The sequence below is a fragment of the Salvia splendens genome, chromosome 14, assembly GCF_004379255.2.
Source record: "Salvia splendens isolate huo1 chromosome 14, SspV2, whole genome shotgun sequence".
NCBI lineage: Eukaryota > Viridiplantae > Streptophyta > Magnoliopsida > Lamiales > Lamiaceae > Salvia > Salvia splendens.
In genome coordinates this window covers 28983422-29003069 of record NC_056045.1, presented here as the reverse complement: position 1 = coordinate 29003069, position 19648 = coordinate 28983422, and the positions used below count along the sequence as shown (strand labels likewise).

Here is a 19648-nt window from a genome sequence, read left to right as displayed (position 1 = left end):
TAATCTAGCCATCTAGGATTGAGTTGTGAGATTATTTTAATAGCTGAGGTTTAGCTATATATGGCTAATTACTCATGATTGTCCATCTAGGATTGAGCTAGCTCATGAACCAAACACACTATATATTTAATCCCGGGACACAATCTTGCAAACCAAACCCCTCCTAACAAGATAAATAATACTACTATATGTTTGGAATTCATTTTTATAATCAAATGATACGCAACGAAAATTATGTATAGATAGAAAGCTGAATATTTCAAGTAATTAACATAAAGTTGCTCCCAATTTTATTTCAGTCGCGGCAAAGAGATAAACACTACTCATATCTCTTGCTTTTTATCCTCATGCTTTAATTGATTATTACAAACAAGTCTATCTAGATGAGATTCTTTCCCTCTAGCTACAATATTTCACCATATAATAATTATGTGTGTTTATGCTTTATAAATGTGAATGATGTGCATTTTAAAAAATGGCAATCGCAACTTTTAGTTTTAAGGATACCCAAAAGCAAAGTCGGTGTGCGAAAAATATTACTCCATCCGTTCCACAGTAATAGAGGTATTTCATTTTGAACATTCGTTTTGAAAAAATGATAATAAATGGTTAAAATAGAGAAAGAGTAAAGTAAGATAGAGAAGAGTATTATCTACACTATGGATGATGTGTATTTTCAAAACGAGTGCTCAAAATGAAATGTCTCGTTTACTGTGGAACGGAGGTAGTATATAAAAATAACATATATCCTTAATTTCCAAGAAAACATTATGAGCACATTAAAAAATTATCTTTTGTGAATGTTGAATGATGATATTATATATAGCAAGAAAATTATCTAGGGGGGAGGGACCACACAATATTTAAAATGCAAATCGAATTAATTAATTATTGCAACATGGGCTAATTAATCAAGATCACTTGAATGTGGACCTATTTTTAGTAGTATAAGACAATTTGATTGAAATGATAGATGAAATTAAAGTGAAATGCAGCCACTTTAATTATTTGTGGGCGTATGGCCTTAAATACGACGATATGAGAAAATGAGCTATAAACAAAGTTGAGTCAATTCATAACTTTTGAAGATAGCTCATCACATATGTGATATGACTAGTCTTGAAGAAAATTCAAATTATTCAAAAAAGCATTTTTTTTATAATTAATTTCCCTATTTATATACTATTGTGGCTCCATTCCTCAGTAAAGGGTCGTTGCATTTCAGCAATAGATAAGGGTCAAGGGACAAAATAAAAGGATGGGATGAAAAGCTAGCAAAAATGAAACCACAAATGAAATTTTTAAAAAAATCTACATATATAGTTTCGGACTCCAATTTTAAAAGAATATTATTAATTTATTGTCACATGTTGAATTGATCTCTTTCTTTTCTCAAATCAAATATTCTCTTCAAATATACGTCAATGGAAATAATATACCCTAAGAATATAATGTGTTTTTGGATGCCCAAGAATAAAAGTTATATCTTCTTGAAACGCATGGTTTAATTTGCTTAGCATATGAAATTCAATCTAAAGGCACTAGGAACCGACCAGTTTTACACTATCGAAAAACATATGATCAAAAATACAGTACTAGTATATAATTTGGAGACTTATTTAAATTAATGTAGAATACTCCATTATATTAAGAAGAGATTTTAAGGGAAAAATGAGATTAAATTAAATTGAAGACATGCACTTTAATATCAGTGGCATCCATATGTTTTTTGGTTCTTGTTTGTGATATGAGTGTTAGCATAGTGTGAATTTTTTTTTCCTAGTTTGTTGTTCTTATACTTATTTATTCCTGGTTTATTTATTTCCCTTTTTTTCTCTTTTTCGCTCTGTTTTTCTCTTTTATTGAATTTTTAATTTGATCACCTTTAATTTGGGTTTGAGCATTTTGTATTCATAAAAAACTAACATGAAGACAAGGTCACATACATGCAATAATAATTGAGCCTAAGAATAATGTCTATCTTTATTTTTTCTTTTTTTTAGAGAATTCTTTTCTTTTTTCCTAAAACCAGATATTCTCCTCATAGTTTCGTGGGCCACATGCACGTGTGGCGAGCGACCCACCAGCCTTCCCTCCCCGCGAGACGTCTCATCCCACACGGGTGGTGGCCATCTCATTCTTACAAGACATGCCAGCGAGCCCTCGTTGTCGATGCTCTAATATTTTTATTGATCCCATGGTCATTCAAGCAACATTTGCAGTAAAAAGAATGGAGGAATTAAGAGTCAACCGTTTGAACAAGATCATGAAATTGACATCCGAATATATTACTGTTGTCTGAAAGGTGATGGATAATGTTGTGGGGGTGGGATGGGTGTAGGGTGGGATTGGGTTTGGGGTTGGGGTGGCTAGGAGATAATCCTAGATAATTGGATAAGGTTCTCACCCTGTCTGGAAACATGTATATACATGCAGATAGGTCAAAGATTGCTTTAATAAACCCATAATTAAAAATACTTAATTAAAGCTTCAAAGTTTTAGTTTTAGCATTATAATGTATAGGCCTAGTTCATTGGATTCCTCATACAAATGGTTTAACAGTAATGAAAGGTCACTTACTAGTTTATATCTCTTCTAATAGAGAATATTACTTGTGATATTCCATTTGTTTGTGCATGTATATGTGTATATCATTATTCTCATTGCTCAATGTGGATTAAGAAGTCAATCTACCGAATAAGATTATGCTAGATTAAGATATAGGATTTTCTAGATGTAGATGTCAATGAATAATACCATTTATGGCTAATTTTCTATTAGACATTATAATTTATAAATACAGAAATGCTAGTACGAGTATTAATTTCATTTCAATTTCAGAAATGGAATGTCCATTTGAACGAGATTAGACCGGAATTGGACTATTCAAATTTTCCATATAATTAGTTTGGTACCATGTTTCATACTGTATTATACATTTACAAGTTTAAGTTATAGTATTATATCACCATCTCCGTCGCATGCTACTCGCATTTTTCTTTTATGGTCGTCACTTAAGGATTGAGTAATTAATGTAAGTAAATTAGTATTTAAAGTATAATAACGAGACACTTAATTAACTTCAATATCTTAATTGAATACCTTAGTTCTTACTTAAAATATAAATAGTGCAAGTAGCTTATGACGGGGTGAAAAAAAAAGTGCAAGTAACATGAGACGGAGGTAATAGTATAAGTTTACAAAACTAAAAATTGCAAAATACCTTTCCAAGAACATTGATCATAAATGTATTTAATTCTCCTTTATATATTTTGTTTCTATAAAACGAATCCTTCCTTTCCTTGTATCTGGAACTTTGTGGATATAATACGCATACATTTCAAGAAAACATGGGTTCTTCCAAAAATACACACTAAAATTCAACTACCATGCATAGAATATATGTGCCTCCAACCCACCAAATAAAAGAAGAATTTAAGCACAACTCCAATCCCAAAAGCATAAACCATCATTTGAATTTTGACCCTTACTATAAAGCACACAAACGAACAATATGATTTTCAACCAAGAGAGAGAAAGAGAATAAGATGAGGACTGCAATTGTCAAATAACACAAGTGGGATCTTGATTATGGTAAGTGAGATTTCATTGAAACCGACCAAAATTATATACCAATATTCGGATTAATTTGAACACAAAATGTACTCTAATATTTTATATTTTCCATCAAGACTCCATCCAAATTAACACAAAAATACTAATCAAAAAATAAAGTAGGAGATAGATAGAATAATACTTTTACCCTATCTTCTTCTCCCAAAAGAGTATCTATATATATGGGCAATAGAGCCTATCATTTTCCTCACACTCACAACTTCACGTGTCCTCTCCCTCTCTATCTTCATAATTCTTCTTCTTCACCAAAATCTTTATTATCTTATCCACACCTCCATTTTCAAAATTATCACACTTGAAATGGAGAGAGCAAATAAGCAAGTGGGATCGTCGTCGCCCTCGTCGTTAGCAGCCGATCTGTTTGGTCCCAAAGACTCCTCAAATCCTCCGAATTCCTCCCAAGGTTACTTTGGATCAATCTTTGGGCCACAAACATCCATGGTATTCTTCATACTATCTTTGATTTAATATTTTCTAGCATTATGGAGTATAATTTTTAACTAATGTTATCATGTTAGAATATATTGAATCGTCGAATCTCCTTTAACTTTGATTCCACTTATTGTAAAAAAGACGTTGGTTAGATTATTTATTAGTAATTGTATAGCTACTATAATATATGGAAACATTATTTTTTCCAAGTATATTGGAAAGCCAAAGGTATTAACTATATACTCCTATTAATATTTTTCTTATAAGATCTATATCCATATATGTAGGTGAATACTGTTAGGAAATCCATAAAAAGGAAACTTGCAAGCATGGAAATCATTTAAAGAAGTTTTCCTTTTTGGATTATAAAATTAAGAATTGCATTATATAATTTGTGAATATTCTTCCATTGAGATATTTTACTTTAGTGCAAGATTAGAGAATATTCTTGCACAACATGTATTATTGTGAAAACGATAAACACTTAACATGCTATATAGTATTAAATTAATTCAAATATATATTTATACTGTTTAAAAATTTTCAGGTTCCTGGAAGAGATCCTTCTCACAAAGACTACGCATATGCCTATGGAAATGGCAAACAAGAAATTGCTAAAGGTTTTTTTATTATACGATGAAAAAATTATTAGTACTAACTTTCTTCAAAAAATTAATTATAAAATCAAAATATATAATTATGTGAGTGTTGCTTTCACGTCAGATTATAAGAGTGTGAAAGACAATCCAGCTGAACCTTGCTACTATAATTCTTCAATTTATTATGGTGGCCAAGAAAGTTACTCTCCAACAACTAATAGTCCTCCACAAAATGTAAGTCTACTACTATTTATTTGTAAATTTCAAGAATTGTGAATTTTATTCTTTTTGAATAATCATTATAATACCAATCGTTGGTGATCAGTTCAAGAAAGATGGAGGAAATGGTGAGCAAAATGACAGCAATTCTAGTTGTGCTTCAAGAGGAAATTGGTGGCAAGGTATGGGGATTTTTCTTTTCCTTTATATGATTAATTAACAACTATTCTCGGTTTATATATGTATTTCTTTTTTTCACAAAAAAAATCGCTGAACAATTCAATTTATAACACATTGCAGGATCTCTCTATTATTGAGGATCTAAAATTAGGAATTACTACTAAAAATGAGAAGGTAATTTAGAGAAAGATCTTGTTCTTAATTTACACTTTTATGTGGGGCATTTATCTTTTGATATTTGATTCGGATGTTAATTGCTAACTTATTTTAATATGTTTGTAGGAACAGGGATGAATATTTATGAACACAAGCATCATGCAGAGGGGCAGAGAAGATTATATAAATAGATGTATGTAGTTAAGTAATCATTGTAACATTCTATTTCCTTTATCTTGTATTGTAGGGGTATAAGTATTTCTACCTGGTTTATATAGGTATTAATATTATATGGTTTATTAATTACAGATTATCCTTGATATATCGATATAGTTGGGATATAATTGGCTAAGTCAATTTGCACTATCATATTGAATGCATTAATCCACAATATAATTAGACAATCTATACGCTGTATACATAGAATATATTTAGTTGAGAAATGAACAATAATTTTCAATATTTAAATATGCTATAAAAAAATGCAATCCATAATAATTAAATATCATTGTTTTCTAATAAAATAGAAGATAAATTAATATATGCATCATGCAAGAGTAAAATGCTACTACTATATATTGTTATAAAGGTGACTTTTTTATTCCAGTGATAAATTACATTATTTAAAGGCTAGAAGAACTAGCTCGGGATGCACGATACATCCCATTTACATACACATAATTATAACTAGAAATCACAAATCGATCCTCTTCACCTTCTATCCCATCTCAAGGCAAAGTGTATGCTGCAAAATAAAACAAACCAATAATTAGATAAACAATAGTGTAACATTAATTTATTGAGAAAATAACTAATCCAATTATAAAATACTACTATACTCTATGCATGTTCGTGACGACTGCTCAGATTTTAAGAAATTGTTAGTGGGTAGAATATAGTTATCCCACATTTTTGTTTATTTTTATGTCAAAAGAATGACATTTTGTGTAATAATAACAAAGGATAAAATTATCCTTATCAATTGCGGATTCAGGTGGGATCGAGGGTCACATAATTGACACTAATTGACATGAATGAATCAAAAAGTTATACCAGCAGTTTTTGAAAATTGTCTTGATTGACATCCTTAGGTGTTAATGACATGACTCATATACTGCACGTAAAAATTTTAAAATAAAATACGAGATTAAAATAAGACCGACTCACGTCCGCATTTGTACCCAACGGGCCGGTTAGCAAAGTTGCATCTCTTGGGGATGGTGAGTGCCACCTCCGGCTTCACACCGGAGCTCTTGGCTGTGTTGGAAAGCATCACGGCGCACATGCATTTGGGGTTCTGCCCCAGCCGCTTCACCTCGGCGCAGCAGCTTGCCGGGACCGCTGCGTTCGGGTCCTGCGCCGCGGAGGCGCATGGGTACAGCTTCATGGCCTCCGCGTCCGGGGTGGATTTCGGGCATTCGCCCGTTGCATCCACCGCGATCCCCGCAATTGCGAGGATTGCAAGGACGAAGAGGCATTTCACCGACACTTCCATTTTCCTGATTTTTTTTGTTGATGAATGATGATTGATTGTTGATGTTTTTTGTTGTAGTAGTGATGGCTTGTGTTGTGATGGTAAGAGATGGTTTTGGTGTGTTTATATAGTGTTGAGATTATGGGAGGGTTTAGTTTGGAGATGCGACGAGTGGAAATCCACCATTTTTTTTATTTAACCACGGGTGTACCGAATCCGCCTTTTGGTGGAATCCGACTAATCCTGCTCGACCGGGCTTTCGGATTAAGGCTTTTATTTAACCACGGGTGTACCGAATCCGCCTTTTGGCGGAATCCGACTAATCCTGCTCGACCGGGCTTTCGGATTAAGGCCGAAAGTCTCCCAACGGATGGCGGGGTTTGAACCCCTGACCTCAAGGTCACCACAGTTCTGCACTGCCAACTGCGCTGCGACCCGTTGGTGGACATCCACCATTTTAGTGGAGCACTTTGGTAATTTTATTGGAAAAATGGATTTTTGATTATGTGTCAAAAAAATTTGGGGTTTTAGTGGAATCATGTTGTTGGATTCAGAAGTTAATTTAGTTCGTGATATAAAGCGGTAGACAGTGAATTTACCATAAGGTCCCTTCACCTACTCACATTACTCTATGAAAAATGAAAATAGATACTCCCTCCGTTTCCTCATAGTTGAAGTGAAACTTTTTGGCATGAGTTTAAGAAAGGAATGTTGAGTATGTTAAATAAATAGATAAAAAACTAAGAGAGAGAAAAATATAAAGTGAATAAAGTATAAAGAATAAAGTAAGAAAGATAAAAATGTTACTATATATGGAAATGACTCAACTATGAAGGAACTTTTCAAATGGAAAAATGACTTAACTATAAGGGAACGGAGGAAGTACATTCATGAGAAGTTTGGGGTCGAACGGCCTCGCCTCTAGCTTATGAGTGTCGGAAATATTAGGTTTTTGAGCTGCCGCCAACCCCACGTTGTGGTAACTCGACCGTGACCAAGCAAGGCTACAACTTCATTTTTCATGTACCTTTCACACTTGGACATATTTTTTTGGTTATGAAGAAAAATATTTTAAGTTGAGCTGGATGATTGATACATATATAGAGAAGATTGTTTTAAATTGAATTGCTGATAAATCCTTCCTTTCGTCCAACAAAAGTAGTCTCAATTGGTGGATGACATGAATTTTAATGTGATATTAGTAAAGTGTGAGGGAGATATAAATTGGGTAGTATAGGAGTATGAAAGAAGAAGAATGTAGACAAAGTATTAGAGAAAAAGATATAAAAATGAGTAATAAAGTGGGAATAGGGCTGGCAATTTTTGACACGACACGATAACACGACACGAACCGGCACGAAAATAATGAGTTTGGGTCAGAGCTTATTGGGTTCGTGTCCTTATCGGGTCGACCCGTTAAGGACACGAAAATTTCGTGTCGTGTTCGTGTCGGGTTCGTGTTATCCGTTAACAATACGTGTCCGTGTCGTGTTCGTGTCGTGTTCGTGTTATCCGTTAACAAATAATATTTTAATATTATTAATTCTTATTATTTTCATTTTTAATAGGTTTAACCGTTATCAGGTCGTGTTGTTATCGAGTCGTTATCGTGTCATCTCATGTACGTGTTGTTATCGTGTCGTGTCGACCCGAATTGGTTCGTGTCGTTAATGGGTTCGTGTCGTGTTCGTGTCGTGTTCGTGTCTGAGGGTTTCGTGTCGTGTTCGTGTTCGTGTTTGAGGTTTTCTTAACGGGTCGTGTTCGTGTTTGTTGTTATCGTGTTCGTGTCGTTATCGTGTCGACACGATAACGACCCGACACGCACGATTTGCCACCCCTAAGTGGGAATAACTTTCCATATTTAGTACAAGACAAATTTTAATGGACGGACGAAAATGGAAATACGGGACTATTTTTTATAGACTGTTAGTGGCCGTTTGGTTCAAGAGATATCTCACGACTTCTCATCTCCCTCCTCTCTAATCCGATGTTCGGTTCCATTTTTCCCCAAAACTCAGCCCGAGACAATTCAACCTTGGCCCGTCTCAACGGTCATTTTTCTACACTTATCCTGCGACAAGTCATCTGACCTCAACCCCTGCGACAAAATTTATCTCAGATATCTTCTCTCTGACTTCACCCAACTACTCCTTCGCCACCGTGCGCCACTAATTCTCTCTGATTTTATGTGTATGTGTGTGATATCAATATTGTGTGTAAGTACCAATTTTTGTTTGTGCGTCGCCAATTGCTCTGTATGTGTGTATAGATGGTTTCAAGTTTTCAACAGCGATTTGTGCCTTTGTGGTGTGGGTGCATTAATAATTAAGCAATTAAACAACCAATAAATTACTGTTGTTTTTCACTTTTTTCAACAACAAATTATGCAATTGATTAATTTTTTGATTAATTAATGATTTTTTTGATGGGGTGTATTAATTGCAGCGTGATGCACAATAATTAAACAGAATAAGTGGATTAATTTTATTAATCAATAATCATTTTATAATCAACAAATTATTTTATTAATGAATTTTAAGTCTTACATACCAAATATTCTATTAAAATAATATTTGAGATAATGTTGTCAACCAAACAACAAAATCAAATCCAATACTAATTAAATTCAATTTAGAGTATTATTTTATAAATATGACAAAACCAAACTGCAGACCCAGCCCAATACTGTGGTTCAAGTTTCAGTCGGGTTGGGCCACTCTTTAGTATGATGGGTTCGGGTCAGTCCGTGTGACATTTCCTTAAAAGGTTACTAAACTTGGACCCTTTTTCTACCTCAGCCCATGAAACGTTGTCGTTTTTTAACAAAAATAAGAATAGTGTCCCTAGGTTCTAGCGTAATTAAAAAAATAACCCCAACTTTCGTTTTTTCATCAAATGGCCCCCAATTTTCAGCGTTTTCTATAAAATGTCTCCCGATATAACGACAAAGTTGATTCAGCATGTCAAAAATTTATTTCTGAACAAATACATTACCATAAAATGGCTCGAATAGGAAAATGTAATTCAAACTAAAGCTATGCCTTAAATATATAACACTACCGATCTATTAGCTGCGAAATCGACTCTTTGTGGACGCCATGCTCAGATGAGACGATGCTCTACCTTCAATCGCTCGGTTCGTAACAGCATCGACCCGGGACGTGCAGGCTTGTTGTCCGGGAAAGGCGTTCTATCTCCGCCCCGAATCCGCGTCCGCCCACCTTCCCCACTATAGCTGCCCGCCCACCGCCCCCAGACGCGGCTATAGCCGCGTCCTACCCATAGTGGACACTGGACACTCTAAGGAGTGCCTGAGACGGCCACTGGGTACGGGAGTGGTTTTTTTTTTCTATACTAGCATTTAATATTTGAATGGAATATATGGTTTTTTAAGTTCGAAAAAATTAAGATTATAACATGGCTTGTCACTTTTATTTGAAATTGAGATCACAATACAGTAATTTTAAACAAAAGAAACTGGTTTATGTCAACAGCAAGTCTTTCTTTTAGAGAAAAGCCACTGTTACTTTTGACCGATCAACTTTATTCAAGCATAAACGAATAGAATAGTACTGTAATAAAAGGAATTGCATCATTTCTATTTAATTAATTACTAGTTGTAGTGTAATGCTGAATATGGTAAACAATAACTACACTATTTTATGGTAAATAATAAACAACAGACCAGAATAACAATTTCCAAGAAGAATTAATACGTGACAGGAATATATTTCAGACTTATGGGCTAACCAGAAAATATAACTTCAAAGACCTTGAGAGCATCCCACGTTCATTTGATTATGTAAATATTCATTAATTACACTGACTACAACTTTACTAAGTTCAGTTAATAATTTATTCTCCTACTAGTATTATTTAAGGTTGTCTAATTTTATGGAGTAGTAATTTTCCCTATCTTCTAATAAAATTTGTTAACAACAAAAATAATAGTATCTAATAATTTACTATAAATGGGCCCTTTTGAAATGATGGACTGATATAGCGAGCTGGGCCAAGGCCTCACTTTATTCTTCAAAGCTCAAATTCAATCGAAACATGTTCATTTTATGCCTAATGCAAAATGAATTTGAAGGTATCTTATTAATCAACAATTTGCTAGTATAAATTTGATAAGGTATACCTTATTGTCTTGTTTTTTTTTATTTTAAATGATTAATAATGACTCCTATTATCCACATGATGACTCGAATCTACGACTTATTGTACAGAGAGGAAATTTCTTAACAACCAAACTATAATTCCATGAATAGTGACATTTATTGTAACTAAGGTGAATATCAAGGAGTGATAGAGCCTGAATCCAATATTTGGATACTTTTATGGACTTGATATTTATTTATGTTGGATTTGTCAGATTGATTATGTTTCTTTTTTCTACCAAATTATATCATGATATCCTAATTTAGTTAAGATGTGATCAATTACATATTCTTCTTGTGTCAGTGGGACAGTGTGTCATTGTATTTAAGCATTCCTTTATACATTATTTTCTCCGTCCCCAAATAATATGCACTTCGAGGATGGAACGGGTTTTAATGTAAAATTGATAAAATAAGAGAGATGTATAGAAAAAAAAATAATTAAAGTATTGTTAGTGGAGATGGGTCCCACCTAATTAAAGAGAAAATTTTTCTAAAATTAGAAATTGCATATTCTTATGGGATGGATTAAAAGGGAAAGAATGCATATTCTTGTGGTACGAAGGAAGTACCTAATATTTATGCATGAAGTAAGGTGCCTCTGTCACTAGATTTAGAACTTGCAATATATATATGCATATAAGTGTAGTACTAATTACTTGGTTGCAACAAATAATCAGTTATATAAAGGTTTTGGATATAATTATTGAACAATCACAAAGTAATTGTATTAGTACTAGTACAATTTTATATTAGAGCATCCACATCCGTGCTCTGACGAACGAGGACGGATGTGGGCCCAGACCCATTTTTATTACTTTTTTTATTTTCTGCTCTTAGGCAAGAGCACAACACTCACATTCGTGATCTTCCGCAAGGACAAGCTCAAGGGTCCCACCATTCTATTATTCAATTTAAATAAAAACATTTCCACAAAATTAAAATGCATTAAAAATACCCTGAATAATATTACAAATTACAAAAAAATTAAAAATTACTACATAATTAAAATTATAAAAATTAAAAATTACATAATTAAATTCCTAAAATTAGAAATTACATAATTAAACACCTAACAAATAAAAATTACATAATTAAACTCCTAAAAATAAAAATTACATAATTAAAGGTTAAAAATATTAAAAAAATTAAAAAAATAAATTAAAAGTGGGGAGAAAACGGATATAATTTTTTGGAAAGCGGGAAAATATTTTTTTTTATTTTTAATCAGATTTTTTAATTAAAATCTGTTTTTTTTTAAAAAAAATTTGACGCCGTCACGTTAGCTGCTCGCTGGCACGGACGTGCTCTTAGCTAAGAGCAGCGCCGTGCTAGCGGCAAGAGCGCAGCGGGGAGCAGTGTTCCGCCGTGCCGCTGGCACGGATGGACACCGTGTCCGACCACTAGGATGCTCTTAGAACCAAATTCGTAGATTAAATATTTAAGCCTCATACATAATAAAAGGACGAATGTAAAAAAGATTGAGGAAGTGCAACAGAGGATCAAGAATCTCATTCATTGTTTCTAAGAATATTATCTTTGGCATGTTGGTGTATATAATTATAGGTATCAAGTAGTAATTTGGCTCCTTTATATACTCTGTAGAAAAGAAACATTTAATGTGGATTTTACTAACCTCTTTCAAGACATTTTTTGTCACGATAATTAAGAAAAGTATGTTTAATTAGTGATTTAAATATAGAATTAATAAAATATAGTAGTATTAACGAAAGAACATAATAGGAAAAAGAATTAAAGTGTGGAAATTTTACTAACCTCTTTCAAGACATTTTTTGTCACGATAATTAAGAAAAGAATGTTTAATTAGGGATTTAAATATAGAATTAATAAAATATAGTAGTATTAACGAAAGAACATAATAGGAAAAAGAATTAAAGTGTGAAAAGTTAGATACGTTAATTTTTTTATCAAACGATGGAAATATTTACTTAACTTGAGATTTTTCAAAAAAAAAGTAACTTAAGACAAAAGGAATATGATTTCAGGTGAATTTAATGTGTCATTCAACCACTAACTAATAGGCTAATTTTTATTGGAACCACAATTACAGAAGTCACATAATAATTTAATTACATTATGAATGGGATTGCTATATAAATACTAATAAAAATAAATAAATAAATAAATACTTTAAGTGGAAGACAGGCAAATAATCATAAAATAAATGTGTATTTGGGTGTGAATCTCCGACATAATGCCTTCTTTTATCTCTGGAATCAAGGAAGCTATGTCCCTCCAAAGACAGACCCCATGCTTATGCAGTAATAATGTCTTTAGTGGAAAGAAAATGATAATCCTAAATGCATGCCTTCTTCCACCCCTCAAACCTAGAAAATAATATTTTTTTAATTCTAAAGAAAAATGGCATTTACCTGGATTAATTATATTTCCCAGGGAAATAAGGTACGGTGTTCACATACATATTTGGGAAATATTATCATAATTGGAATTTAGAAAGAAAATTAAAGAAATGTAGAGAAAAATAGCATTACCTTGAGTAATTTGATTTTCTTTTTTCCAAGAGAATAAAAGGTGTTCACACACATATTTGGGATGTATCACAATCGGAATTTAGAAAATAAAATTAAAGAAATTAAAGCAAAAATATAGAGATACCTGTTTACCTTGATCAATTTGATTTTGTCTTTTCCAAGAGAAAAAAGGTGTTCACATACATATTTGGGAAAACTATCATAAATGGAATTTAGAAAAGAAAAATTAAAGAAATCTAAATATATAATAGGATTGCCTTGATCAAATTGATTTTCTCTTTTCCAAGAAAAAAAAAATAGGCGTTCACATACATTTTGGGAATTATTATCATAGCTTTGTAATGAATTTAGTTATATGATTGGACTTATTTGGTTCGAGTATGGAAATGAGAAAAAGACTTGATTACAGAATAGGAAAAGAAGAATCATTCTAAACTTTTTAATTTATTTTCAGTATAATTAAGTTCTCCCTGATTTTTTTTGTTAAGTTTGTTTTTCTAAAAATGGGAATCAGCTTTAATTTTCATATATGTAAAACAATTGAAAATTCATATTTTAATTAATCGTATCATATTCGTACAAAAAATCATGTAATTCGAATCGTTATTCTAATGCATGATCCAAAGTATTACTCACCTCTCAACTTTAAATAAATACTTTCCTTAGGCATCCCATTCAAATTGTTATTTGAAGTATTTTTGAAATGAGATTACTATTTTTTCACTCTCTTAATTTAATTAACAAATAAAATATCGTGGCAAATTAAAATGTGTTGATTAAATTTAAAATAGGGCAAAGAAAATATATAATGCGATGAATTAAAAACATTGTAGGAAATGTAAAATCCACCGACGAATAATTAACGAGTATTCTAACACGCATTTCTATACAATCCTAGTATTTAAATTTCTAAAGCATTACGTTACAAATGTATTTAGTCTTTGGAAGTACTTATTTTATATCATGATGCAGAACATAGATATGGTCTACTCCTAGAATCTCGAACGAGGTGAATATTTTTCATGCGTTTATACAAGAGCTTAATTATTTAAATTTGATGAGTAAATATACGAATGAATAATAGTATAATAATTTTTTTCACATCTCGATCTTGACTAAAATAATTTGTGTTCCATACGATCACATGTTCATGCACTAAATAATGGCAAAGACTAATCATGTGATGCATGATCCATATATGTAATGATCATATGATGAGACAAAGATTTTAAATTGAAAAGCTATATTGCTAAAAACACAATATTGTTATGGAATAACATTTGATGTAGCATATGATTGAGACAGAATCAAATGGGCTGAGTATAATTTAATCTTCCATGATTTATAATTTTATATTTTTCTATTATAGTAGGAGACATTCTTCAACTTAAGTGCTCTGATAAACACCTTCTGTCTGTCTACAGATTGTACTTTAAATTGTCTCAGCTTTGCATTGATTAATTTTGCCAACAGGTTTAATTATTTTCACTTAATCTTAAATTATCGACTTGTTCCCCATCTATGAAATTTTCTTTATAATAATAGTTATCCTTAACCCGGGCCCGGATTCAGGCCCAAGTCCCCTCCACATCATCATTCCCCTAAATTTGAGTCACAGGCCACAACTGCTCTAACCTTGCAGGCCCCAACCCTGGCCACAACTAATAAATTGCACTATTTACAACTTCAACCTATTTTACTTGTAAATGCAATACGTTGAACAATTCAAACCGGGAAAATACATTGTTTAGTAGAAATTAAAATTACAAATCCTAGACAAAGCAAATTAAAAATCTTAGAAAATAAAAATACAAGTCATACATTTTTTTTAAAAAGGATAAAACTACTACTTCTTCATTTGTGTGCGAAGATATGCGATCATCTATTGGTGCAATTCGAGATCGAACTCTGACATTGTCGAGGTATCCCTCGATGTCAACTCCGTCAGCTGGCTCATCCGCCAGGTAATACTCATCTCCGACATAGAGTCGGCGATCTTATCCAGAGACTGATTGGGCGGCGGTGGCGGAATAGCGGATCTCAGGAGGTCCAGTCGGCATCCCCCCTTGGCCAATCCACAACGGATCTCAAATTCTTCGCGCATCAACAAACGCGCGCTCAGATGGTCAAGACGATGGCCGAATGGCGGGCGGCGGTGGACCCCGTGGAGAAGAGTTTGCTTCAAACATTGCTCCTTAGCATGCAGGAGGATTTGGAGGCGGCACGGAGGGAAGCCGACGGGAGTAGAGGCGGCGGCGACGGAGGCGATGGTGGCGACAGCGACGGAGGAGATGACGACGGCGACGAGGAGTGAATTATTGTACTTTTTAAAAAATTATTGTAATTTTTTTTAATTATTGTACTTTTTAAAATTTTAATAGTATTATTAATGTTTCCCGTATATGTCTCGTAAATTAAATTTCGTATATTGTGTGATTCTTAATTATTTCATTTTGTATATATTTGTTAATAGTGATGTGAATATTATGTGGCTAGGCTATGGCTGGGCTATTGCTGGGCTATTTGCTTGTTTTGATGATGTGACAGGAGGATTTTTAGTTCTTATGATGTGGCAGTGGCTAGACTATGGCTGAGCTATTGCTAGGCTATTCCTATTGTGGATGGCCTAAAAGATTAGCACTAAAATTAGGAAAAATAAAATTGTTTAAAATGGATATGTAAAATTATGAGTCGAGGAGTAATCTTTGTAGTTTTTGAGGTAAGTTTGGGATTGTGTGTCTGTGGGAGACAGCAGAGTGAGAATTGGAAAATTGGAAGAAAAAAAAGCCGATATTGAAAGCGATGTCTGAAATTGGGCGGGAAAGTGAAAGGTCGTATTCAGAGAGCAGCAAATTCCCCAATTGTTATTGGTGGTGTTAGCTGATAGACTATTGAATAAAGCGTCAAAGCAAATGGTATTGTACAAAATAAATTTCTCACTCAATCCTGACAAAAATATAAAATTAAATTGTTGTTAGAATTTTTTTTTTAAAAAAATCAAATTCTGGCTACATTTTAAAAGTCATAAGTAGAGAATATAAAGAAGATACTACTGGTATAAAATGGAGTAGAATAACAGTGTATATTGCACATAGCTGATCTTATTGCATTGAGACAAATTCAAACTACATTATTTTTTGGATTGATTTTTAAAATTGCAGATCATAATTTAATTAAACTTAATTTTTTACAATTTACCTAATATACAATTATATTGTAATATAATTGTTGTTCAATTAGATAGATACGAAACATGTTTAATATTGATGAATCAATCCAATCTCGAGCATTCTCGGGTAAATCTAATTTTAAGTAACCAAGTGTAGTACAATACGTGTTTGAAACAAAGTTGTTAATATAGTACTTCCTCTTCTCGTCCCACGATAATATGCATTTTTTGGTTGGTCACATATTCTAATGTATAATTGGTAAAATAAGAGAGATGTAGAAAGAAATTCTACTAATTAAAGTATTGTTAGTGACATAATCCCACCTTATTAGATAGAAAAAAGATTTTAAAATTAAAAAGTGCATGGATGAAGTAAAAGGAAATATTGCATATTCATATAGAATGAACTAAAAATAAAAGACTAAATAATCTTGTGGGATGCCGGAAGTAATATAACTAACTTTTCTAGATTTATTAAAAAGTAAAAGTAAATATTTTTTAAAATGGGGATGTTTCCATTTCAATAAGGTCATCCGCAATGTTGTTTGTTATTCGTCTCTTAACCGTCTCATCCATTAACTATTCATGGGTCCCACTGTACTTTTCACTCCATCTTTTAGCTAAGAGACAGAACCTACAACCCTACATCTCTTATCCGTCTTCTAACCATATCTTAACTTCCTATTCATTCAATTTTATTTTTTATGTTTTTTCCAACAAATTCAATTAATAAAAAACACACTTCATTAAATAAAATAAAAATACAACTTAAAATCATAAAAAAAATTCGTGGCAAAATAAATAAAAAAACATAATTTAAAATACAATTTTATTGTAATTAAAAAAACTACTCCGCTGGAGAATCATCTCCCGAAGGCGGTGGCGGTGCAGTCAAGCTACCTGGAGGCGGAATACCAATTTATCTTGTCATATACTCAATTCCGGCATCGTGGTGATCATCTCCCGATAGACTTGGTATTGTGGAGGCGTCATGCGGGAAGTGTCCGCCATCGTGGTGATCAAGTACATGGAAAATAGGGTGTTCGAGCCCGAGCCCGAGCCCGCCTGGCTTGATTCGCCTCGGCCCCTCCTCTCTCTAGCCGCCTTCGCTGCATTTCTCCCTTGCGGCCGACGACGCCCACGGGAGGACCCCCTGACATCGTCTGTCGTGCCCTCAACCTCCTGTGAGGCAAACTCTTGTGCGGTGCTGCCTGAACCGCCCTCACTAGACGAGTATTGGCCACCCGCCGTGTGCTTCGTGCGCTTCGAGGTCGAGCCCGAGCTGGACCGGACACCGCCGGCCCACCTTTTCTCGTCTTCGACGACCTCCCAAACATCGACATGTTTGAATTGTTTAGCGGTGTCGTCGAAGTAGACTCATAAAGCCGAACGTAGAATGTCGGCTCCCGTGGCGCCGCTTTGGTACTGAGCCGCTTCACTCTTGTAGATGGCGCATAATTTTTTGACCTCTTTGTTGACTCGGTCAAAGTGAGGGCTGAGCATCTTATATGTGCGGCGGCGGGACCCCTTTGACTAAATCTCGTGGTAGGCCTCGGTGATCTTTTCCCAGAAGCACTTCCGGGATTGTTGATTCCCGACGATGGGATCGTACGAGACGCTGATCCAGGCGTTGTACACCGTCATCGTGTCCTTGCGGCTGTACAGATGCCGGCCTAGATCCTCCTCCTCGGCCGCCTCTGCCCTGGAGCTTCCACCGCCTCGGCCTTCTTCCGGAGTGGGTTTAAAGGAATAATCCTCCCGAATCTGGGATAATCCCTGCGAATACCTCGGGCCGGAGGGACGGGCGTATGCATCCACATCAAAATGGGGTGGTTGGTACCCCCCGGCGACCGGCGTCGACGAACCGTAACCACCACCTAGGACATTGTACATGCCCCCAGTCGCCGAACGCGTTGATGTCGAACCCGCCGGAGCCGCCACCGCCAGAGTTTCCGTCGCTGGACATTTTGTGATGAGAGGTTAGATGAAAATTGGAGAGGAAATGGAGATGATTTGGGAAGAATAGATATGTATTTGTGTGTGAAATGAGGATGAATTAGGAGTATTTATAGAGTAAAGAAATAAAAAAATAAAAAAAAAGAAAAAACGGTAATATTAATAGTAATATTACCGTTTTTCATTTTTCATTTTTTTTAATTCGAATTTTTTTAAAAAATAATTTATTGTGTCAGCGTGACGATGCCCACTCACTGGCTGCGAGTGGGCGTCACGCATGGCGCTGGAGCGTGCCACGTCACGCTGGCACGTGGCGAGATGTCTCGCTATCCGTCTCGGTGGGACGGAACGCTCGGCGGGCTGGGGACGAGACGGGGCACTGCGACACATCACGCCGCTATCTCGTCCAGACGTGACGGATTACGGACCACCCATGGGACGCGTTGCGAGTGGCCTAATGTACTTCTGCCAAATACTAACTGCCACACCATTTCCATATTGGAATATGCATTTCTGTTGCGGATGTCAAAGGACAATTTAATTGTGTATAATTCTTAGTTAGATGTCAACTCACCTTCACTCAAATGATCTTCCGAAATCCTATATGTACATGTGGAATATCATTATCTAGACTCTAGAGGTCTTTAAAAATCTTTGAACAATATCTCTAGCATCAAAGATACTGTTGACTGCAATTTAATTATTGTAAAAAAAATAAAATAATCACTTTTTATCATTTTAGTCCGTTGCATAATAAAAGTCATATTTCATTTTAACAATAACGTAGCGTGACATTTCACTTTAACAATAACATAGCGTGACATTTAACAATGCTAATTTGAAGTGGTGACATGACCAAGTTGAAGTAGTGGTATCGAAAATTGTAATCCTTATGATACATTGCATGACTAATGGCGGTCGACGGATCTAATTGGACTCTGGGGTCAACCTATTCTAATGTCAGCTCAAGAGGGTCGAAAAAATTTGATTAAATTCGGTCATTAGAACTATGGTGAAATGGTCACAGCTAAGGTACGGCAATTCCATCCAACCATTCAGGATTGAAGTTTGTTTTTGCTCTTTGTCAGTTGTTCATTGCTAGTAACAATCGCTTTATAGTCATTGTCTTTTGACACCGAAAACGATATTCTTCC

General features: G+C 34.3%; 2 protein-coding genes across 2 annotated transcripts; one reads left to right on the top strand and one right to left on the bottom strand.

Moving 5' to 3' along the window:
* Positions 1-3841: 3841 nt before the first annotated feature.
* LOC121764725 lies at positions 3842-5528 on the top strand. Its single transcript, XM_042160736.1, has 6 exons — positions 3842-4077; positions 4616-4688; positions 4792-4901; positions 4993-5068; positions 5187-5240; positions 5349-5528. The coding sequence occupies exons 1-5, from the start codon at positions 3937-3939 to the stop codon at positions 5201-5203; spliced, it is 417 nt and encodes a 138-aa protein (XP_042016670.1). The 5' UTR covers positions 3842-3936; the 3' UTR covers positions 5204-5240; positions 5349-5528.
* Positions 5529-5800: 272 nt separating this feature from the next.
* LOC121764898 (putative lipid-transfer protein DIR1) lies at positions 5801-6773 on the bottom strand. The gene is made up of 2 exons (XM_042160923.1): positions 6390-6773; positions 5801-5967 (listed from the first exon to the last, which is right to left on the bottom strand). The coding sequence occupies exons 1-2, from the start codon at positions 6715-6717 to the stop codon at positions 5951-5953; spliced, it is 345 nt and encodes a 114-aa protein (XP_042016857.1). The 5' UTR covers positions 6718-6773; the 3' UTR covers positions 5801-5950.
* Positions 6774-19648: the final 12875 nt, after the last annotated feature.